Genomic DNA, 24852 nt, shown 5'->3' with positions numbered 1-24852 from the left:
TACTGAATAACCAACTGGCCAAAGAAGAAATCAAAAGAGAAATCAAAAATACCTTAAGAAAAACAAACACGTAAACATTAACATGCTAAAATTTATAAAATACAGTAAAAACAGTTCTGTGAGGGAAGTTTACAGTGATAAATACCTACTTCAAGAAGCAAGAAAAATCTCACACACAATCTAACTTCACCTTAATGAATTGGAAAAAGACAATACAAAGCCCAAAGTTAGTACAAGAGAGGAAATAAAGATTCAGTTCAGTTCAGTCATTCAGTTGTGTCCGACTCTTTGCGACCCCATGGACTGCAGCACGCCAGGCCTCCCTGTCCATCACCAACTCCAGGAGTTTACTCAAACTTATGTCCATTGAGGTGGTAATGCCATTCAACCACCTCATCCTCTGTCGTCCTTTAGAATAGAAATAAATGAAATAGAGACTAAAAAGACAACAAAGATCAGTGAAACTTTAAGAGCTAGTTTTTAGAAGGCAAATAAAATTGACAAAACCTTAGCTAGACTAAGAAAAATAAGAGAAATGACTCAAATAAGTCAAAAATGAAAGAGGAGATATTACAAGTGATACCACAGAAATGCAAAGGATCATACAGACTACTATGAACAATAATATGCATACAAATTAGACAAACCAGAAGAAATGGATAAACTCCTACAAACGTATATGCTCAAAGACTAAATGACGATGAAACAGAAAGTCTGAATAGACCAATCACTAGCAATCAGATTGAATCAGTAATCAAAAACTCTCAACAAATGAAAGTCCAGGACCAAATGGCTTCACTGGTGAATTCTATGAAACATTCAAAGAAGAATCAATATCAATCTTCTTCAAATTCTTCCAAAAAATATAAGAGGGGGATGAAACACAATTTATGAGGGTGGTATTACCCTGCACCAAAACCAGACAAAAGTACTACAAAAAAAAAAATTTTTTTTTACAGACTAATATCCCTGAGGAACATAGATACAAAAATTCTCAACAAAATATTCAGCAATACATTAAAAGGATCACATACCATTATCAAGTGAGATTTATTTCAGAGATGCAGGAATGGTCCAACAACTGTAAATCAGTCAATGTGATACACTATATAACAAAATGAAGACAAAAATGCTATGATCATCTCAATAGATGCATAAAAAATATTTGACAAAACTCAAATACGCTCATTTACGATAAAAATCTCAAATCTCTCAACAAAGCTAGTACGGAGGAAACATACCTTAACATAATGGCACACATGACAAACATGCAGCTAACATACTCAATGTTGAAAATCCTGAAGCTTTTCCTCTAAGATCAGGTATAATACAAGGATGCTCACTTCACCACTTTTCTTCAACCGAGTATTGGAAGCTGCAGCCAGACTAGTTAGGCAAGAAAAAGAAAGAAGAGGCATTCAAATTGGAAAGGAAGAAGCAATACTGTCACTGTTTGCAGATGACATGAACGTAGCTAGGAAACCGCAGACTCCATCACAAACCAACAGAACTAATAAATGATTTCAGTAATACTACAGGATACAAAATCAATTTAAAAATCTATTGTGTTTAATAACAAGCTATCAGAAAGAGAAATTGAAGACAATAATCCCATTTACAACTGCATAAAAATAGTAAACCACCTAGGAGTAAATTTAACCAACAAGGTGAAATACGTGTATACTGAAAACTACAAAATGTTAGCAAAAGAAATTGAAAAAGACACAAATAAATGGAAAGATGAAAGACTGAAAGAATCACTATTGTTAAAATGGCACTACTATCCAAAGCAATCTACAACTTCAGTGCAGTAGATATCAAAATTCTAATGGCATTTCTCACATAAATAAAACAAACAAAAAAAATCCTAACATTTGTATGGAACTGAACAGTCAAAGCAATCTTGAGAAAGAACAAAGCTGGAGGCACCATGGTCCCTAACTTCCAAGTATATTATAAGGCTATTATTACATGCAAACAGTAAAGTTTTATGGGCATAAAATCAGAGACTTAGATCCATAGAACAGAAAAGAGAGCCCAGAAATAAACCCACATATATATGGTCAATTAATTTATGACAAACAAACCAAGAATATACAATGGGGAAAGACAGTTTCAATAAATAATGTTAGGTAAACTGGACAGTCACATGCAAGAGAATGAAGCTAAACCACTATCTTACACCATTCACAAAGTTAACTCAAGATGGATTAAAGACTTGAACATTAAGACCTGAAACCATAAAACTCCTAGAAGAAAACATAGGCAGTAAGCTCCTTGATATAGGTCTTAGTGATAATATTTTGAATCTGTACCAAAAGCAAAAGTAAAAAAAGTAAAAGCAGCAAAAGGGAAAATACACAAGTGTGACTGCATCAAACTAAAAAGCTTCTGCACAGCAAAGGAAACCATCAACAACATGAAAAAGGCAACCTACTGAATGGGAGAAAATATTTGCACATTAGTAACTGACAGAGGGTTGACACCCAAAACACACAATGAACTTACACAATTCAAAAGCAAAAAAACACATCCAATGAAAAAATTCAAAAACAAAAAAAAAACATCCAATGAAAAAATGGGCAAAAGATCCAAATAGACATTTTTCCAAAGGAGACATACAGATAACTAACAGGGACATGAAAAGATGGTCAACATCACTAATCATCAGGGAAATGAAAATCAAAACCACAATGAGAGAGCAACTCAAACCTTGCAGAATGGCTAGTATCAAAAAGACAACAAATAACAAGTATTGGCAAGGACGCAGACAAAAAGGGAAACCTTGTGCACTGTTTGCAAACACTTACGCTCACGCAACCATTATGGAAAATAATACAGAGATTCCTCAAAAAATTAAAAATAGAACTACCATCAGATCAGTCGCTCAGTCGTGTCCAACTCTTTGCAACCCCATGAATCGAAGCACGCCAGGCCTCCCTGTCCATCACCAACTCCCAGAGTTCACTCAGACTCACGTCCATCGAGTCAGTGATGCCATCCAGCCATCTCATCCTCTGTCGTCCCCTTCTCCACCTGCCCCCAATCCCTCCCAGCATCAGAGTCTTTTCCAATGAGTCAACTCTTCCATACAATCTAGTAATTTCACTTCTGAGTATTTATCTGAAGAAAATTAAAAAACACTAATTCAAAAAGATACATGCATCCTCGTGTTCACTGTAGAATTATTTATAATACAAAGATGTGGAAACAACCTCAGTATTTACTGATGAATGAATAGATAAAGAAATCATGGGATATGTGTATATATAAAGAATATTATTCAGCCATAAAAAACAAAAAAGTTGCCACTTGCCACAGCATGGGTGGACCTTGAGGGCATTACACTAAATGAAGTAATTCAGACAAAGAAAGACAGATACTCAAATACTGTCTGATCTCTCTTACATGTAGAATCTACAAAAACAAACAAAAAATGAGCTCATAGATAAAGAAAACACATTGGTGGCTACAAGAGGCAAAACTTGGATCAGAGGGTGGAAAAAATGAGTGATCGGTGTTTTGTTTTAATAAACTGAGTTTAAAAAAACTTAAATGCTTTCTTCAACAAATATATAAGAAACATACTAGGCTGGCGCAAAAGTAATTGCAGTTTTGCATTGTTGAACTCTGCCATTTGATATTGGAATGCATTCTTAAGTGTGATTGTTATACATCATTTTAATGCACATTTTTCACTTTATATTTCTTTGCTAATGACTTATTACTTGCTATTTATTTTATCTTTAGTCTATGGAAATAATGCTAGACAAAAAGCAAATTTGAACAATTTTCTTATTTGAGTTCCAAATGGGTTATAAAGCCGTGGAGACAATTTGCAACATCAACAACACATTTGGTCCAGTAATTGCTAATGTACTTACAATGAAGTGGCGGTTCAAGAAGTTTTGCAAAGAAGATAAGAACTTTAAAGATGAGGAGCACAGTGACCAGCAGTAAGAAGCTAACAACAACCGAGAGGATTGTCGAAGCTGATCCTCTTAGAACTAGATGAGAAGCTGCCAAAGAACCCAGTGTTGACCATTCTACAGTCATCTGACATTTGAAGCAAATTGGAAAGGTGAAAAAGTTTGATAAGTAGGTACCTCATGAGCTGACCACAAATCAAAAAAATCCCAACAACAATGAACTATTTCTTGACCTGATTGTGACATGGAACAAAAAGTGGATTTCACATGACAACCAGAGACAACCAGCTGAGTGACTGGACCACAAAGAAGCCCCAAAGCACTTTCCAAGGCCAAACACACCAAAAAAAAGGGTTGTGGTCACTGTATGTTCGTCTGCGGCCCATCTGATCCACTACAGCTTTCTGAATCCTGGCAAAACCATTCCATCTACAAGTATGCTCTGCAAATTGAGGAGATGCACCAAAAACTGCCACATCTGCAGCCAACATTGGTCAACAGAAAGGTCCCAATTTTTCTCCACGACAATGCCCCACCGCACATCACACAACCAACACTTCAAAAGTTGAATGACTTGGGCTACGAAGTCTTGTTTCATCTGCGGTATTTAGCCAACCTCTCGCCAACTACCACTTTTTCAAGCACCTTAACAACTTTTTTCAGTGAACACACTTTCACAACTAGCAGGAGGCAGAAATGCTTTCCAAGAGTCCATGGAATCCCAAGGCAGGGATCTTTATGCTACAGGAACAAACTTCTTTCTTATTGGCAAAAATGTGCTGAATATAATGGTTCCCATTTTGATTAATAAAGATGTGTTTGAGCATAATTATAATAAAAAGCAGAGACATTACTTTGCCAACAAAGGTCCATCTAGCTAAGGTTATGGTTTTTCCAGTGGTCATGTTATGGATGTGAGAGTTGGACTATAAAGAAAGCTGAATGCAGAAGAATTGATACTTTTGAACTGTGGTGTTGGAGAAGACTCTTGAAAGTCCCTTGAACTACAAGGAGATCCAACCAGTCCATCCTAAAGGAGATCAGTCCTGGGTGTTCATTGGAGGGACTGATGTTGAAGCTGAAACTCCAATACTTTGGCCACCGATGCGAAGAGCTGACTCATTTGAAAAGACCCCGATGCTGGGAAAGATTGAGGGCAGGAGGAGAAGGGGACGACAGAGGATGAGACGGTTGGATGGCATCACTGACTCGACGGACATGGGTTTGGGTGAACTCCAGGAGTTGGTGATGGACAGGGAGGCCTGGCGTGCCACGGTTCATGGGGTCGCGAAGAGTCAAACACGACTGAGTGACTGAACTGAACTGAATAATGATTTAAAATTCACGGTCTGAAACCACAGTTACGTTTGCACCAACCTAATAAAAGGCAAAGTGAAAATATCAATAAGAGCAGCAAATCGTCTGCATTACCTCTTTGTGTTTCAAATCCAACTGACTCCTGAGAGCCTTAAGTTCCCGTTCACGGATGTCCAAGCAAGTTTCTAGAGCGTGTGTCTGTCCTTCCCATTCAGATTTTTTATGAGCTACCATTATGTCAATCTGTTTCATGAGCTCCTGCAGTTCTGCTTCACAGGATGTCAAAAATCCCCTATAAATAAGAACAGACCCTTAAGAACACAGAACATATCTCCAAGTGGCTTTTCATCTTTCACAGGTAAAAACAGAGCAAATGTAAACCTACCTAAGGTGGAACAATGTCAACAAATAATCAGAAGTAAAAAACAGGATCTCTGAGCTTTTCCCTTTAAGGCACATAAGGTGATCAGCTATTCCACAGAACAGTCTTCCTCCAGCAGCCAACCTAAAGCCTACATCATGTGGCCAAACACAGACTGATGGAAGTCTGGTTTGGGAGTGAGACTTCCACAACCAACAACTATCTCATCTTTAACATTTCAGGGAAGCTTTCCGAAGAATCCAGGCAAGCATACGTCATATTCTCAGCTAGCCAAGCAAATAAAAATCTTTGGAAACAAGTAGAAAAATGACAATACAACTTTAAGAACTGTCTTAAGAAATTCTTCCTTGAGCCAAATTTATTTCAACTACTTCTTTCCAACTTATTATAAGCAACTTACTACAATCTATCTTCCTGTAAACTTACTGATGTCCTTCAATATTTCAGGAGATGTCAGATATTACAAAGGTAAAAACACAAGTGGACACAAATGTATTGGATTCAAAGAGGTTTCTAGGAATGGCCACAGAGAAATAACTACTAAGGCTTAAATATTTAAAAAAAAAAAAAAAATCATTTGCTCTTAGTGTCACAAAATCCTTTTGTTTTTTAAAAGTCGAAAATGTAAAGTGGGTTGACAGAAAATATCCAGCTTCACACTGCTGAGATGAGGGAAACACCCCAAGGAGACATGCTGTCCACAAACATGACATGATCAGCCTAGATTTTGTTCACATTTCTGCTTCTGTGCCCAAAGCACAAAATGGTCAGAGGCGTAACTCAGACATGCTTTTTAAACTCAGTGAGAAACTTAGGGTCAAAAGCAAACTTACCCATCATGCCCCCGATTTTGTATTCCTTCCAACAAAGCCTCCATCGCCAAATCTCCTTTGTTTTGGCAACTGGGAAAGCAAAAAAATCAGTCAGGAGAAAACTCATTTTTTATGTTGCAACATTCCAACTTACAAACTTAAGAATGTGAATGAAAGCATACAAATTAACAATGAGAAAATGTAGCACTCCTTAGGATAACTGTAGAAGAGTCAAGGAATATCCCTTCAAGAAATAGCAGAAACAAACACACTTCAAAATAACTTCCAATGATCTGCACTGCCACTGACACTTCCCCGCAGGACTAAAATCAAATGCCTTATTGTGGCACCCCTACTTTCTCACGTAAGAGCAGGTCTGGGTGGAAGTGGGTGCTAGCAGCAGAGGGACACAGACACTAACAAATCCAGAGGTCAGAGGAAAAGTGAGCTTCTTTAAAGAGACAGTGTTAAAAGGTAAATGTTCTGTGCTTGAACTTACTGGTCCATCATGGGAGCTCCTATTCAACTCTAGATGACAGGCCCATGAAGCTCCTAGAACAGCTTCCATCCCCTAAGAGGCGACTACTGACCTCCTTCCTCTGCACTTCATTGTTCTTAGTCCTTAACAGGTCATTTCACTGGAGTTACATCACACTGGAAATGTCTTTTTTCCCACCCTTTTCCCTTACTATTCCACCCTCAAGGGCAGAAAATCAGTTTTATTTACACCCGCAGCTCCAGGGCTTAGTGTGGCATTTCAACCTGATCTGCGCTGAATGCTCTCGGCTGGCTTATCTCAATTCCCCTCCCTTTTTTACCTAGCCCCCCGTACAAACTGGTCTATAGCTGGAGAACTGAAAAGAATCTAGCAAAGAAAGAAGGGAAGGGAGACAGAACAGACTATCACAGAAAGAGAAAGACACACCATAAAGAAAGGCAGATGAGACGAGAAAGACCGCCCTTAAATCTGGATATGCCAAAGAACAGTAACTGCTGTAAGTTTCTCACTTATCACAAATCTTCAGAATGTTCATGTGTCAAACCACTACTCATTCCTGAAGAACTGCTTTCTTCCTTCAACATTCAGAGGCTCAACTCTGAATCCTCTTCAAATTATATTGCTCTAAGAGGACTTGACCTGCCTCTTGAGAAACCTGTATGCAGGTCAGGAAGCAACAGTTAGAACTGGACATGGAACAACAGACTGGTTCCAAATAGGAAAAGGAGTACGTCAAGGCTGTATATTGTCACCCTGCTTATTTAACTTATATGCAGAGTACATCATGAGAAACGCTGGGCTGGAAGAAGCACAAGCTGGAATCAAGATTGCTGGGAGAAATATCAATAACCTCAGATATGCAGATGACACCACCCTTATGGCAGAAAGTGAAGAACTAAAGAGGCTCTTGATGAAAGTGAAAGAAGAGAGTGAAAAAGTTGGCTTAAAGCTCAACATTCAGAAAACTAAGAGTATGGCATCTGGTCCCATCACTTCATGGCAAATAGATGGGAAAACAGTGCAAACAGCGGCTGACTTTTATTTTTCTGGGCTCCAAAATCACTGCGGATGGTGATTGCAGCCATGAAATTAAAAGACGCTTGCTCCTTGGAAGGAAAGTTATGACCAACCTAGACAGCATATTAAAAAGCAGAGACATTACTTTGCCAACAAAGGTCCATCTAGTCAAGGCTATGGTTTTTCCAGTAGTCATGTTATGGATGTGAGAGTTGGACTTATAAAGAAAGCTGAATGCAGAATTGATGCTTTTGAAATGTGGTGTTGGAGAAGACTCTTGAGAGTCCCTTGGACTGCAAGGAGATCCATCCAGTCCATCCTAAAGAAGATTAGTCCTGGGTGTTCATTGGAGGGACTGATGTTGAAGCTGAAACTCCAATACTTTGGCCACCTGATGCGGAAAGCTGACTCATCAGAAAAGACCCTGATGCTGGGAAAGATTGAGGGCAGGAGGAGAAGGGGATGACAGAGGATGATATGGTTGGATGGCATCACTTACACAATGGACATGGGTTTGGGTAGACTCCATGAGTTGGTGATGGACAGGGAGGCCTGGTGTGCTGCGGTTCACGGGGTCGCAAAGAGTCGGATACGACTGAGCAACTGAACTGAATGGAACTGAACTAACCACTAGATATACAGTATTGAAACTGAAATAGCCCTTTTCAAGGAATTAATAGTCCAGTATGGGAAAGAAAAAAATTTACTAAATTGTTCCCCTAAAGTGATAAATACAGTGATACAGACATGCATAGGGTATCCTGCAAACACAGGAGAAGAAGAAGACTGGAAAATACAACCACGGCACATTATCTGCACTTATTTCTAAAGTTACTATCAGGAGTATTAAATAACTATTCACGCATAAATATGGCAGAGAGGATTTCTTTCTAGTTGGTTTATCATTTTTATTATACCAAAATTAGACAAAATAAAAAGTTAAAGGTTTTCATGTTCTATTCCACTGTCTTTCAAACAATGATACAGTCAATTACAACAAGACAAAGATTCTGCTTTGCTCCACTGCAGGGAACTGAAAGGCAGTACACAGTTCAGACAGTACTAGGCAGATGAAGATCCAGGACAGAGTCTTACTCTGCAACTAACTAGCTTTGTGTCCTTGGACTTCACTTTCTTTCTTTATGAAGGGGCATGACCTATATAGTCTCCAAAATTTTTTCCAGTTTTTAAAGGGATTCTAATGGTCAAACACATATATACTGTAAGTACCATGCTCTTGACAACTCTATGTGGATATTTAGATTTAGTAACATAATACACAATATATTTTCTGGATGACATTATTTAATAATTAGCAATATTTATTTTGTTGTTGTTCAGTCGCTAAGTTGTGTCTGACACCATGGACTATAGCATGCCAAGCTCCTCTGTCCTCCGTTAGTTTCAGGAGTTACTCAAATTCATGTCCAGTGAGAAGCTAAAAGTCACTGAATGCTCAACTGTTCTGCCTTGTCTATACTGTCTAATTCAATCTTCATAACAATCATAAAAGATACATACTATCATTTTGAGGAAACCGAGGCTTGAAAGGTTAACTTGACTATGGTAAACTACAAACCACAGTCCCAGGACTCCAACCTAGGCAGTGTGACTCCTAAGCTCCAGCCAATATGTGATCTTTATATATTTTACAGTATTCCAGGTCTTAAAATACATCAGCATATCTTCTGATTTAATAATATCTTCCTGATATAAACAAAATGAAACCAAACTGAAAAGTCTGGACACAGGAAGAAATACAGACTGAACTGTGACACCACCACCACGGACACCAGAGGGCAGCAGCACAACAGTGAACATAGCCCATTTCAGAAAGTAAAATCATGGTCTAAGACAATGAGATCTGTTTTAAACAAAAGGTGGGGGTGATATAGGGAAGATAAGTAACATTTGCTACAGAAAATAATCTAATATATGATGTTTTTTAAAAAATACTTTCACCATCTTCTTGAGCAGCTAACAAACACCATCCCTTCTCCTTCCTGAGGATCAGGTAAAAAGCAAGAACTCATTTCTATGTACTTTTCTGAGTTTCTCTCGCAGCTATATCACAGACTCCTTTCCTAACAATCTGACCCTCATTCAGCTGCATGCAGTACATTACTCTGCTTTCCTTTTTGGCCTGTTCCATGCAATAATTATATAAAGTTTATTCTTTGTCCAAAATAAATACAATTTTAAGTATTATGTTGGTGCAAAAGTAATTATGGGTTTGCATTGTCAAACTTTGCCGTTTGATGTTGGAATACATTTTTATATAAATGTGGTTATGTTATATATCATTTTAATGCACATTTCTAGCTTTATATTTTTTTGCTAATGACTTATTACTTGCTATTTATTTTATATTTATTTTAGACTAGGGAAATGATGTTAGACAAAAAGTAAATTTGAACAATTTTCTTGAGTTCAAAATGGGTCATAAAGTAGCAGAGACAACTCACGATATCAACAATGCATTTGGCCCAGGAACTGCTAATGAATGTACAGTGCAATGGTGGTTCAAGAAGTTTTCCAAAGGAGACGAGAGGCCTGAAAATGAGAAGCATAGTGGCCAGCCATCGGAAGTTGACAACAATCAAGTGAAAGGATCACTGAAGCTGATCCTCTTACAGCTACAGAAGAAGCTGCTGAAGAACTCAGCATCAATCATTCTATAGTCGTTTGGCATTTGAAGCAAATTGGAAAGGTGAAAAACCTCAGTAAGTGGGTGCCACATGAGCTGACTGCAAAAAAAAAAAAAAAAAATTTGTCATCCTGAAATGTCACCTTCCCTTATTGTACACAACAACAATGAATCATTTCTCAATCGGACTGTGACGTGCGATGAAAAGTGGATGTTATAGGATAAATGGCAACCACCACCTCAGCGGTTGTACTGCAAAGAAGCTCCAAAGCACTTCCCAAAGCCAAATGTGCACCAAAAACAGGTCATGATCACTGTTTGGTGGTCTGCTGCCTGTCTGATCCACTACAGCTTTCTGAATCCCAGTGAAACCATTACGTGTGAGAAGAATGCTCAGCAAATTGATGAGATGCACCAAAAACTGCAATGCCTGCAGCTGGCACTAGTCAGCAGAAAGGGCCCAATTCCTCTCCACGACAACACCTGACCACGTGTCACACAACCAACACTTCAAAAGTTTAACTAATTGGGCTACAAAGTTTTGCCTCATCCGCCATATTCACCTGACTCAACCAACTACCACATCTTCAAGCATCCTAAAAACTTTTTGCAGGGAAAATGCTTCCACAACCAGCGCAGTGGCAGAAAATGCTTTCCATGAATTCATGGAATCCCAAGGCATGAATTTTTATGCTACAGGAATAAACAAACTTATTTGTTGTTGGCAAAAATATATTGACTGTAATAGTTCCTATTTTGATTGGACTTCCCAGGTGGCGCTAGTGGTAAAGAAACCGCCCACCAATGGAGGAGACATAAGAGACATGGGTTTGATCCTAGGGTGGGGAAGATCCTCTGGAGAAGGGAATGGCAATCCACTCCAATGGACTGGAGAATCCCAAGGACAGAGGACTGTGGCAGGCTGCAGTCCATGGGGTCGCAAAGACTCAAACATGACTGAGCAACTTAACACACTATTTTGATTACTAAAGATGCACTTGAGCCTAGTTATAATGATTTAAAATTTAGTCTGAAACCACAATTATGTTTGCACCAACCTAATAATTAGTGTCATAATCTGTTATTCCTTGCCATTAACATAAAATGTTAAAGTAGTTAAATGGAAACTTTGCAGCTCTATAATTGGCACAGGACAAGCTTAGTCATTTCAGCATTTAGACCAAGACATCAACAATCAAAAGTTATAATTAAAAATCTCCACTGGAATGAAGACTGTTTTAAATCAGTGAAATCTAGAATAAGGTGCTTAAAAGAAATACAGGCTTTTTCATCAAGTCTGGAAAGCTGGGAAAACATACTTTAAATCTTAGAGAAAAAGAATCCAAAGAAGGTATCTAATAACGGACAAATCTTTGAAATTCATTAACATATTGGAATTTAAGAGCTAGAAAGGACCAGAAGGCCTCCAATTTAGCTTTTTCACTTTATAGATCAGGAAAAATATCCAGAAGTATGTGCCTGAGATCAAATTATTCAAAAAATGGGACACAGAAAGAAAATAAATCTAGTTGGAATTATGAATTAATCCTAAGAGAAAGAATATGTCAAAAAAAAAAAAAAGCAATAAAAGGAAAAAAAAAAAAAGAATATGTCTATTCATCAAGTCTCATTTTAAAGGAGGATTACAATGTTTTGTCCCTCACCTACCTTGGTGTTACTGTGATTACAAAGATCTATGGCTGTGTCAGATATACTATGACTGAAAAACTGTACCTGCTCCAATAAATAATCAGTATCATTTACAAATGCCCAGAAGGGTTCCTACTTAAACTTAAGGGACAAAATTATCAGATAAAAGATCAAAGAAACCTCCCAAAATAAAAGTGAAATTTTAAAACATGGTCTAAATTATGACTCCAAATTCAGAAAGAATAAGGGCAAAGACTAAGAAATCTTTAGTAGACAAAAATACAATCTTACATGGTAAAAATGCTGTAAGCAAAGCTGAAAGATAACTGACAACAATACTTAAAGTTTTATCACAAGGGGTTAATTATCCAAATGCATAAAGACTAAAACTACTAAAAACTGAAGGGAAAAAAGAAATCTATAGAAAAATGGGCAGAAGATAAGAACAAAGAGTTCACAGAAAGAGAAATCCAAATAAACATATGAAAAGATGTTTAACCCTGTTCACAGTAGAGAAATATAAACTACATGTTATGCATAATTGTCAAAATACATTAAGCATATAAAATTGTATATAGATATATAATATATAGTGCATTTGTTCTTACATAAGGACAAGCCCCAAACTGGAAAATATGATACCTATAAGAAAGGGAAATAGTCAGGGTAGAGAAAACAGGAAGCTAAACTTGTCAGGATGGACCTTAACGGGTACTTGTTTTATAGGCACTATGCCAATGTTTTACTTATAATGAAACAAATCCAAATGAAGGGGAAAAAAAGCAGTATTGAAAATTACTGGAAATGAAATAAACTATCAACTAGATACCAAGTTGGCAGCCTTACCATGTAACAAATTGCTTCATACGCTTTGAAAACACAACAACTTTACTGTATATATTTCAGGTGGCGTAGGTACTAAGGACAAAAAAGTACTACAAAGAAATCCTAAACTAAATTCAGGAAACAGTTAACAGTAAATTTGGTATTCTTAATTTGAAAGAATTACATATAGGAAAAAAGTAACTATGTTAATAAGCAAAAGAGAAAAAGATATAAAAAATATAAAATCAAGTGTTTTTAAAAAGCTATGAAATTAAATTGGCAATATCAGTGTGAATTCTGTATGTTTCTTGTTTTTAAAATGTACCTATTTCCTAACTTTGGCTACTGTAAATCCTAAAACCAATGACCAACCTAGAGCACCTCTAGCACCCAGACTTGTCTCTCAAATCACCTCAACGAACCAGGGCTGCCTGGTGGCCAGAAATGTATAAGTGAGCCAGGAACATGTTTTAAAAGAAAATAAAGAAACTCTCAAAGACTACCACTGGTCATATCAAAGTGGACAGGAGCCAACTTAAACAGGCTGCCACTTGCCAAAAACTTGAGTATGCAAAAAAAAAAAAAAAAAGACTGCAATAGGTTGAGAAACTTTAAATATATTCAAGTCTATAAGTTCATGATGATTAAAAAAAAAGAAAATCCTCATGGTTACCTTTGAAGGTTGCTAGGCCACCAACTCATTACTGTGCTCTGAAAATAGAGGGAAAGAATTAAGCATTTTTCTTGCTTTTCTTGCACAAACTGTATTTCAAATAGCTGGTGGGGTAATCAAACAGCTGGTGAGTTAAAAAGTTCATAAAAAATTTCCAGCTAATAATACTAAGGAATGATGGAATCAGAAAATCACTATAATGCAGCCCCTAATGCAATAATGGATATAAGCAACTTAAATCCATGAAAGGATCTCACCATTAAGTGAATGGTTCGTGGATAATTTCATGATGAATGGATTGGGCTGACAATACCTGAACCCATGCTGCTCAATCTTAAGAAAGAGAGAAACTCAGAAATAACGTGCCTCACTGAAGGATTTTGCACCAACAATGAAATCTTCTTCTGCCTCCTCCCCCAAAAGAGTCAAGGTTGAATCTGATCAAGCTTCTAGATCAGTGCTGTTCAACAGAATTTTATGCAATTATGAAGACACTTTGTATATACAGCATTTGAAGAGTAGCTATTTGGCATATGTGTATTGCTGCTGCTGCTGCTACTGCTGCTGCTGCTAAGTCGCTTCAGTCGTGTCCGACTCTGTGTGACCCCATAGACGGATTAGACACTTGAAATGTGCCCAGTGCAACTAGAAAACTGAAATTTTTTGTTTTATTTAATTCATTTAAATAGCCACAGGTGGTTGACACCTACTGTATGGGCTGTGCAAGTCTAGATCTCACTACCAGTTTATTCCCTTTAAAGGAAATAAAGGGAATAGGTGTACAAGTTAAAAGATGGCATCTGGATGCAATCAACTAAATCTAGAAGTTAAGGGAAAAAAGGGAGGCAACAAAATTGTAACATTAAAAAAGACTGAGGGACTTCCCTGGAGGTCCTTCTAGTACAGGACCTTCTAGTGCAGGAGGTTGCTGGTTCCATCCCTGGTCAGAAAGCTAAAATCCCACATGCCAAGTGCCCCAAAAAACAAAACATAAAACAGAAGCAATGTTGTAATAAATTCAACAAAAGACTTTAAAAATGATCTTCATCAAAACAAAGCAAAAAAATCTTAAAAAAAAAAAAGATCAGAAAAAGATTGAAAAAGTATATCAACTCAATGCAACACATGGATCTCTATGGGATTTTAATCCAAACAAGCTGATTTTAAAAACACATATGTGGGACAGGTGGGAAAATCTGAACCCAGACTGAATACTGACAATGTTGTTCAGTCGCTAAGTCATGTCCAACTCTTTCCAACCCCATGGACTACAGCACTCTAGGCTTCCCTATCCTTCACTATCTCCTGGAGTTTGCTCAAACTTACATCCAATGAGTCAGTGATGCCATCCAACCATCTCATCCTCTTCCATTGACCCCTTCTCTTTCTGCCCTCAATCTTTCCCAGCATCAGGGCCTATAGGATTTTTACTAATTTTCATAGATGTGATGACAAAACTGTGGTTTTGTAAAGCTGAAAACACAATCTGAGTTCTTAGAGAAAAAAATCTAAAGTAACACAGAAACCAAAAATTCATTTCCTGAAACCCAGGTCAGTGTCGGTTTTAGCTGAATTTCAAACAAGCTGACATACGTTTAAAAGTAGGAAGCTCTAATAAAGTTGACTTCTGATGCTGTTAGCATCTAATACCACTACTACCTTAACTGACAACGGGAAAGGCCAAAGTCGTTCTACCTTTAACGGAAGACGAGTGGCATCAACACAGTTAATACATACAACAACTACAATAATTGTTAAAACCTGAATCTACATCCATTTTAAAGAGTAGTGTAACTGAATGTTTCTAAACATTTAGCCCATTTTAATTTCAGTCGTTCTTACTATACTGATCACTGATGATACAGTCAAGAGGCAAGAAGCTCAAGATAAAAACCTAATGATACTACATTTCAAATAAGAAAATACATACCCTTTATTACATCATTAAGCTACAGCTATGATCAGTATAGAAATATTTGAAGGTAAGGTGTAATGATCCTTATGGTTTCCTCTTCGTATCTAGAAAATAGTTAAATGCAAGCATGTGGGGAACTGTATAACTACAGGGCACAAATCCTACAGTACTGTTTTATTAAAGGAAGAAAAAAAATGTTAACACTGGTTTAAGGAACCGTTTGTAATGCTTAAGGAAAACTACTCTGCGCAATACGTGTGCTTTAGTCGCTGTAAATGAACACGAGTCGCTGACAGCAAGCTCACTTTTACTCTCTGATGTTGTAAAAACTACATTATGAGCCTAAAGTTTACTGCTTTCAAATATGTTCATGATTATAGTGTTCTATGGACCCATCCCTTTTTTTCTATTTATTTCGCATCCATGATTTCTATGGAGCAATAAGTTCAGGGTTCCCCAAATTCTGTCCTTCATGATTTCTGCCACATTACCTAGTACCTCTGGAACATTAAGGTTTTTAAGTCAATTATTTTTAAAAACTTGCTAAAATTCCCACCCATAAATGAAGCGCTATCACCTGTCCTCAGTAACCTAAGTCGCAACAAGGCTAGGAAGCTAGCCAGATGAGGCAACCCAGGCGGGAGGGCTGGGCCGGGGGTACCTCCCTAGAAGTGGCAGACTGACTCGCTGCCGACTCCGCTGGGAGAAGGGGAACAGCTCGCCCACCCCGCCGCCCTCCCGCCGGCCGGCCTCAGGGGAAGGGCTGACCACCTGGCTGGCCCGGACTGCGCGCCGTGAGAGGCCATATCTTGCTTCGCGGGTCTGCGAAGCGTTTGCGGCGAGGAGGGGCGGGGCGCCGGGGCGGAGCCGGGCCGGCGGAGGCAAGCCTGGAGGCCAGCGGGTGGCTGAGGAAGTCGGCCCCCGGCCATTCGGCCGCTCAGTCTGCGGCCCCACTGCAGCCAGGGCTGCCTCCGGTTCCGGACACGGGCACCCGTCGCCTGTTGGATTTTCACACATGCGGTTACAGGCCTGCCACGAGCGCGCCCCCGAGTCTTCCCGCCGTTACCTCCGGACGGGGGCGCGCACGCGCGTCACCGCCAACCTGACGTCCAGTCACGGTCTTGGGAACGTTCGTTCCGCCTACTGCTCCCTCACTTTTGATTGAAGCAACGTCCTCCTTGACTCCCCCTCCGCCTCGCCAAATGGGCTCACCGACATCCGGGGATCGGCGAGGAGGGCGCGTCTGTCAGATGACCGCTGGGGGCGTGGTTCTGGCCGCGCTGGGCCAGGGCTGGCAAAGGTTTCCCGCGCCCTAGCTTAGGTAGTGTAGGAGAGGAGCACGTTCGGGTTTCGGCCGATCCTATCGGCCGAGGTCGTTGTCCTCACCTCATCCTCATAACTACCTCCCTTACCGCACGTCGGGAGGGTAGAAAGGGCTTACACGGCGGTCCTGGACGTCCCCCGCTTCCGCATTTGGTATAGCCCGCCTCGGGCCGGAAGCCGAGGCTGTGGGGCGGGATCCCACGCCTGTACGGACGGTGGTGGCCCCAGAGGGTCATATTTAGCGGGGAAAAGGCATTCCAGGTTTGCTCTTTTAACTACAAGCTTACGGAGCTCTAAAACAGAGGTGAATTAAACTGCCCCTGTCCTGGAGAAACGCACGCACCGCTTGTCTGGGAAGACCCTGTAACGGGCAATGTAACAAGCTCCTGATGGGGCCCATTCACGGCGCCCAGGGAAATAGGGAACCTGCGGAGGGGCGGGTACCGCGTTCTTCTTGGGGCTTAGAGAAAGCTTCCTGCAGGAGGCAACCTGGGAGCTAAGTTGTTTAGAGTGACTGGGGGTTAGCTGAGGAAAAAAGGAAGAAGACAGAGCATCCAAGCTTTGGGACAGTCACGTGTGTAAGAAAGATTTTGTTCAGGAAAGTGGTAACAGTTCATTATGGGGACTGGCATGTGCCTGGGACGGTGGCTGTGGCCTGGTCAGTGCCCGCCTTGTACTTTCCACGCTTCCAGCCCCTGAAGAGTGAAGGCACCTTAGCGCCTAACTCTGGAAATGAGACGTTAGCCCTGGTGAGCTGACACCCAACTTTGAGTTTGGAAGGAAAAATAGGTGTTCATGATGGGGCAAAGAGACCTTTTTAGGTGCAAAAGCTGGAAAGTGTGACAAGTTAGATGTATTCTAAAGAAGAATAGGTGAAAAACAATTTGAGGCCAAATTGGGGGAAAACATGCTGAATCATTAATAAGAAATGTACGCACAGCAATTGGAAACAATAATGCTTGAACAATCAGTCATAAAGCCAACTTAACTTGCCTAGTGAATCATAAAAACAAGGAAACCATTCAAGGGCAGAATGCATGCTGACGCTGAGTGATCCGAGAAAACTTCACCAAAAGATGGAGTCTATGTGTGACTAGGAAGATCAGCTGGGAGGTACTGTGATGTTATAAAGAAACTGTAATCTAATCCAGGTGAGATGAGTCTTTCCCGGGATGAGCCAATGCCAAAACATCCACACTAGAAAGCCTAGAGAACCCTAGTGCTGGATTACATCATCTTTTCATTCTTCATGTTTAAGAAATAACCTGTTTGGTTTACAGGTCCCATCCGACAAGATCAAAGCTGCAAGAGAATGGACAGTGAGGTACAAAGAGATGGAAGGATCTTGGATTTGATTGACGATGCTTGGCGAGAAGACAAGCTGCCTTATGAGGATGTTGCAATACCACTGGTAGGCTGTAATGTGTGCTGAGGGTGATGGGTTAAAGGTCTGATCTGGTAGACCCTAGTAGCTGTAGGTTATCAATGGACAAATAAACTGAAGTCAAAGAAATCAAAACTATGGAGTCCTCTGACTCTAGAAACCTCTGGAGAGTACTTAGCTCAACTTTGTATTTGAAGAGAAATGTGGTTCAGATTGCTGAGGTGACCAGCTCAATTAGAGGTCATATAAGAACTAGAACTGAGGTCCTCTGAGCCATGTTATGTCCACCACACCAAAGGTAGTAAAGAACTTAATGCATACCATAAGGAGGAACAAGAAGCAGTGGTATATGCACTTAATTTCTCTACCTGTGGCCTGTCATTTTTAGAAACTCAAAAGTTTTGGAGCACATATCTATTCTAGGTTCCCTGGAAAATATTCAGAAGAGACCTGGCTTTTCTTCTTTTACATTTAGATCATCAGGCTTTTTTCTTTCCTAATCTCTGGAAAATTCTTCTGCAGGGAGTTTGTTAAGCCTCATGTCATAAGATCTAAATGTTTTACTCGAATAAATGCTTACTAAAAATTCTGTTTATGTCATAGAAGCCTAACAAGAAGAACCAGGACTGTTTTTCTTTAGAGCCTGCCAAGAGTTGTTGATTAAATAGAGCTTGCGAGCAGGTGGTCTGCAGCAGCTGTATATGTTTTCATTTAAGAATAAGAGGTAATGTGTTCAAGGAATAATACACATAACAGGTAATAAATGACAGCTTAGTTCAAGTTTAGAAAAATAATCAAAAGAGCATAATAAGAATTATAGCTCCACTTTCATTGAATACCTGTTTTGTGCCATGGACTGAGGTTGAAACCTAACATATTTTATCTATATCCTTAAAAGAACCTTCGGGGGTGCTGATGATGTCCCCACTGTACAGGAAGAAAATAGGATCAAAGAGGGAATCTTGCCCAAAGGTTGGTAGCTAATAAGCTGGACTTCACACTGAGGTCTGTGAGGCTCCAGATCCTGTCCTGTGGACTTCTGTTAGTTCTTTCATTCCGCAAGCAGTTCTTTGAAGCCTATTATGTGCCTTAGTACTAGGTAAACATAAGGACGTTTCCTGCCCCTCTGAGTCTAGAAAGGCAGCATATATCAAAAAATAATTGTAATAGTAAGTGTTCTGAGTGGAGGTCATGAACAGCTGTGTAGTCTAAAAAGTGACTGCTTGCCTGGTGGGCATTAGAAAGGGCTTCAGGAGGAAAATCACATTTAAGCTGGTCATAGGGGAGGAACAGAGGGTTAGTGAGGGTGGACAAGCAGTGGGAATAGATGTGCAAAAGTTTTGAATGGCTTTGGGAGATGGTAAGGTATTCAGTGTGGATGGAGAATATAACTGTTGTAAGTAAGAAGAAAAGTTGGTCTTGGACCTTATTTTGAGAGGAGCATTTGATACCAAGCTTACCCGTCATCCTGAGGAGTGAGGATCCTCAAAGTAGAGATCTGCTATGTTCAAAAATACTAGAAGATCAGTTCAGCAGCAGTATTAGAGAATGTCTGCCAAGGAGAAAGGAGCCAGTGACAGAGCAGAGAGGCCAGTTAGGAAGCTAATGCAGTGCCTAGACAAAGGAGGAGGGCCTAAACAAAGGCAAGAAAGTGCAGAGGAATCGCTGAATTCTGGACGTGCTGACAGCAGGATCTGGGGACCACTTGTGTGGGTGGGGTTGAGGGAGAGGGAAATTTCTATGCTGACTTCCAAGCTGTAGCCTGGCCCCGTTGCTAATCCATGTCTTTTCCCCAGGGCTTGTGATCCTAAGGCAATGTTTGTGTCAGTTAGCTTTTGCTGCTGCCTAACAAATATCCCCAAAATATGGTGGCTTAAAACAATAGCTATTTATGTCATGATTTTGTCACTCAGCTGAGTCTTCTTGTCTTTGCTAGCATGGTTGATCCCTGCTGGACTTCGTGGTGTTTTACAGTGGGCCAGCAGACTTGCTGGTGGCTAAGTAATTCTGAAGGCTTTGACATGTCTCACAGTTAGCAGGCTGTCTGCTGGAATGATGAGCTAACTAGGGCACAGTCTCATTATCCAGCAAATTAGCCCAGACTTCACATAGTCATTTTCAGATTCTAAGAGCAGGGTGAGAGGAAACTGCAAGGCTTCCTGGAGCCTAGACCCAGAAGTCACATGACCAACCCCAACCAAGGGTTGGGGAAATAAACTCTGACTTTTCATAGGAGTAGCTGCAAAGAATTGTGGCCATTTTTTGAGACTTTGTGTTTGTTTTCCAGGCATATAGGCAATTTTATATGTTGGCCTTTGTTGCAAGAGACAATAGTGACCAAATTAAAGACATGCTTATTTTAGAATGAGATGAAGTTAAATAACTGATTAACCAAGGACTTGTTTATGCTTTGTCAGCTATAAGTAGTTATTGAAGCCAAATTTTCTCTTTGCATTATTGCTTTACAGTAAATGATAGTTCCTTTCAATTTGTACAAGTATGTTTGAATCTGAGTTTTACCTTTGTAGAGCAAAATGTATATGATTCAGATATACTTGTACATCTTACAATTAAATCATTTTATTCATATTGAACGTCATTTTGAAGGAAAAAGTTATTATATTCATATACTGCAAGTTGGAGTCCAGTGGAAAATCCTAAGTCTGGATATTGAGTAACAGTTTGCTGCCCTTAAAAATAAAGTCTAAATTAAGATAAATGAAAAGAAATATATTGGTATCAGAGAATTCTAGTACTAAGCAGAGTTCTGATAGTAACAAATTTAAATACAAGGAAACTATCAAAAAATTCTCACCACACCACAAAAAACTGGTGAACTATGCGAGGTGATGAACATGTTACCTAGCCTTACTGCAATAATCATGTCACAGTATATACATGTATCATCATGTTATACACCTTAAACTTACACAATGTTATATGTAAATTAAATGTCAGTAAACCTGGAAATACATAAGGACACTACCCCAGATTCTACACTAAGTGTGGCCCATAGCTTACCATTTTCAGACAATTGTGGGTAAGGTGTGTTGCTGTCTGCTGCCCTGCTCCACCACTAAAGGGAAGTCTCTTCTATTGTCTTATGTTTCCGTGCTCCCCACTTACCTCCATTATGTAACAGAGGCACGTTGGATACCTTTGAATTGTTTTGAATTGGATTGTTTTGAATACCTTTCTCGTGCGTAAGGAATATGCCAGCAGATGTGGCATTCTATAAAGCAGCCTCCCCCCTCCACCCCCTCCAAATGATTAAGTGCTGGCTGATTTCATTGTTCCTAGCCACTGGTGAGGATGGCAAGTAGTTCATGCCCTGGACACCCCATGCGGTGCTGACCTGCGTTACCTCACTTAGCCCTCACGGCAGTCCTGACAGGCGATGACTACTTTTTTCTCTCATTGCTGAAACGGAATCAGAGCCTCCGAAGGTCTGAATACCTCGCCTGAGTACCCCAGGAGATGGTGGAGTCATGGGCTAGGATCCCAGTGGCTCCAGGAATCCTGTGTCTTTAGCCTTCTGCCACAGTGCCTCCCATACACGCCCCAGAGTCATGATGCTGTTGTTCTGGCTGGAGGCGGATGGGGCACGTTTGATCAAAACTTGTGATTTTTTTTCCTCACTTTTTTTTGATTCTCGCTCTTTCTGTAGGATATCTCTACTACCTGTTTCAGGAACTCACAGGTTTTCCTTCTAAGTGTTCTTGAGTTTTAAGGGGTTTGTTAATGCAAAGGAAGCCATCGTTCTGAATGTCCTTTGTACCTTTTCAGAATGAGCTTCCTGAGCCTGAACAGGACAACGGAGGCACCACAGAATCTGTTAAAGAACAAGAGATGAAGTGGACCGACTTGGCCTTACAATACCTCCACGAGAACGTTCCCCCCATAGGAAACTGACACTTGGCTCCTTGTTCATCAACAGATTTTTTTTAAAAAATACAGATACAAAACATTTTCTTCCTGTCTCCTAACTTAAATCTTTTAGTGATAGATCAACACTCAAAAATGTACAACTAATTTTGTGGCAGCAAGATACAGTGTGAAAATACTCAATCAGGTTGAGAAGCTGATTGCGGTTTCTTAGGAATGTAGAACATCTGGCCCTTCGAACCTAAAGTTCTTCACTGACTAGCTTGTGTTTGAACATGATTCATTAAACGTTTGCCTTTAATTCTGATTTTGCTTTACTGTCAGAGTTTATCACCTCCCAACTACTTACATGTGTCCTGTGACACATGTGATTGGGGATATGAGAGGGAAAGGTGAAGAAAGACGAAGTCAGACCTGAGAATGAACTCCCATTCTGAGAATCATCTGAGTGGGTTTGTGTGGTCTGTAGATGTTGTGGATACATAGCCTGGTCACCGACTACTGGGATTCCTAAAATTGCCCATGAAATTTTCAAAACTTCGGATAAATTTACAAATTAAAAGCTATCTTGACAATTAACTTCTCTTCTCACTACAGCTTTCTCTGGTGCCTCAGGAAAGGTGAGATGGACCACTAATTTTACCCAGTAACAGGATTCTTTATTTGCTCAAAGCCCTTTAAGGTATAACTGAAGCACCGTGGAGTCAGTATTTGGTTACACATTTGAGTAAGAACTTGTATTTTGAATAACACATTGATGGACATTAATTTCCCAGAATTATTTGCCTCTGTTATGTGGTATCACTCTTGTTCTCTACCCAGATTGTAAACTCTGCGGGGAGAGGCCCTGGTTTTAACATCTGTACCCCTCCTCATAAAACTGGAAACACTGAATAATTGAAATCTCTCTTCTCATCATTTTTAACGGGTCATTTTATTTACATTACCTTTTAGAAATAAGAAGTGTACCACAAAACAAATGAGCTGACTTTAGGGTTTCGATCAGAAACATGGTTGTAACAACTCATCTGTCATCCAGACACACCCAGGCTGATGGGGTCCCTGGGTATCAGTGACTTGCCTAGAAGTCATTCATCTCAGAATAAAGGCCTCAATTCACCAGTCCCTCAATAACCAAAGACAGCTCAGTAAAAAAGAAAATTACGGTGTTCAGAAAAAACATACCAAGAGAAAACAAAGTTTTTCAAAAAATTACCTAAAATTCCACAGTTCTTCCACATTTTAGTTAACTGAGAGCTTTCCTACACCTTTACTTGTGGTATATAATACCCAAGATACTGACATCTGGAAATCCAGCCTTGCTTGAGGGCCCCACCTTTCCCCGGAGTATTGGTAGACCAGTCTCACAGTATGAGACTTGTAAGCTAGACCGTTGCTGGTTTATCTGCTTGGCTGTGACCCTCTTCTGAGAACTGCTCCCACAACACATTTGTGACCCATGATAGGGTGGCAGAACAGTAGCTCACTGTAAGGAGTTAGGTGACCAATTCTGGGCCAAATTGTCAGCCGCAGCTTTAGAATCTGCCCACCTAGGCCTGGCTGGATGATGGGCACAAGAGATGCTGGGCTGCCCTTGTAGGGTGCCTCCCTAACCATAGGAGCTGAAATACCCATGGAGGAAGGTGTCTGCAGAGGGGCTGAAGGGCTGTGTCCATGTAGCTCTTCCGTGGTTCCTGTGCCTTGGCTGCTGTGCTTTCCAGTTCAGCGCATGTGTGCTGCTCTCTGTGGGGGGCACCTCACCAAGTACTGGTGATGTCAGTGAACAAAAAGTATGGCTTCTGCCTTCATTTAATGGGGGAACAGTATTAAACCAGTAGGCATACGAATCTATGGTTTTAAATTGTGACACATACTAGGAAGAAAAAGGATGTCCCTTAGGTTCCTAGAAGCAAAATCAGAAGCAGTTTCTTCTGCAAGGAGTTTATTGAGATTAAGCTCCCTGGAGAAGCCTGTGAGGGAAGCAGGGTAGGGTCAGAGAAGAACCTGAGCAAAGAAGGGCTTCAGCTGGAGTCTGGCCTCTGCCTCATTCCTTGGAGCTACAGAGCGTGATGTCATGAGAGTCTCCCCACCTTGAGGCAGGGTCCTGGGCCTTTGTGCCCAGTATCTGGTGGTCAGTCATCGGCTCTGCCCTCTTGGGCCTCCCTGGCGGCTCAGATGGTAAAGAATCTGCCTGCGATGCAGGAGACCCAGGTTCGATCCCTGGGTAGGGAAGATCCCCTGGAAAAGGGAATGGCAACTCACTCCAGTATTCTTGCCTGGAGAATTTCATGGACAGAGGAGCCTGTCAGGCTGCAGTCCGTGGGGTCGCAAAGAGTCCGACACGACTGAGGGACTAACCAAGGAGGGCACAACCAGGCATTGCTAGGGGACAGGACTCTCCAAGGAACAGTGTACTCTTGGCAGTCAACAGCGAGGGAGTGGGTGCCCAGACAGACCAGGCAGAGGGGATCTGGGCCCCCACAGTGACAATTGCAGGGGATAGAAAGTAGTATGACTGCGGACCTGATTTAGATTAGATGATCACAGTGAAACCCTTTTGGTAAGTAGCTTTTATAGCACATATTTTGTTTCTG

General features: G+C 40.3%; 2 protein-coding genes across 58 annotated transcripts in view; one reads left to right on the top strand and one right to left on the bottom strand.

Moving 5' to 3' along the window:
- CEP63 (centrosomal protein 63) overlaps nt 1–17168 on the bottom strand; it is a 73996-nt gene extending 56828 nt beyond the window's left edge. For 8 of the 50 annotated variants that reach the window (XR_015132384.1, XR_015132383.1, XM_086316383.1 and 5 more), the window contains exons 1-3: nt 16733–16872; nt 6462–6530; nt 5361–5538 (exon numbers count right to left, since the gene is read on the bottom strand). Coding sequence is in view for 21 of the 50 variants with exons in the window: in XM_086316242.1 (XP_086172368.1) it covers nt 5361–5538; nt 6462–6505 (222 nt within the window). In the remaining 29 variants the exon portion in view is untranslated. The other 42 variants (XR_015132388.1, XR_015132387.1, XR_015132392.1 and 39 more) reach the window with 16 other exon arrangements.
- ANAPC13 (anaphase promoting complex subunit 13) lies at nt 16849–22565 on the top strand. 8 transcript variants are annotated; one of them, XM_086316541.1, is made up of 3 exons: nt 16849–16987; nt 18270–18400; nt 22160–22565. In XM_086316541.1, the coding sequence occupies exons 2-3, from the start codon at nt 18302–18304 to the stop codon at nt 22283–22285; spliced, it is 225 nt and encodes a 74-aa protein (XP_086172667.1). In that variant the 5' UTR covers nt 16849–16987; nt 18270–18301; the 3' UTR covers nt 22286–22565. The 8 variants fall into 8 exon arrangements, with proteins under 8 accessions (XP_086172667.1, XP_086172661.1, XP_086172608.1 ...); XM_086316535.1 differs by lacking the exon at nt 16849–16987 and adding an exon at nt 17224–17250; XM_086316482.1 differs by lacking the exon at nt 16849–16987 and adding an exon at nt 17224–17293.
- Nucleotides 22566–24852: the final 2287 nt, after the last annotated feature.

This window comes from Bos grunniens, chromosome 1, assembly GCF_055505025.1.
Source record: "Bos grunniens cultivar Pamir isolate PY7600 chromosome 1, Bosgru_T2T1.0, whole genome shotgun sequence".
Lineage (NCBI taxonomy): Eukaryota > Metazoa > Chordata > Mammalia > Artiodactyla > Bovidae > Bos > Bos grunniens.
This window is presented reverse-complemented; position numbering and strand designations above follow the sequence as displayed.

Excerpts from the sequence above, each read along its gene's own strand:
- ANAPC13 (XM_086316541.1), top strand. The coding sequence starts at position 18,302 with ATGGACAGTGAGGTACAAAGAGATGGAAGGATCTTGGATTTGATTGAC. Across the intron at positions 18,401-22,159 it reads AGGATGTTGCAATACCACTG|AATGAGCTTCCTGAGCCTGA; the intron begins GTAGGCTGTAAT and ends GTACCTTTTCAG.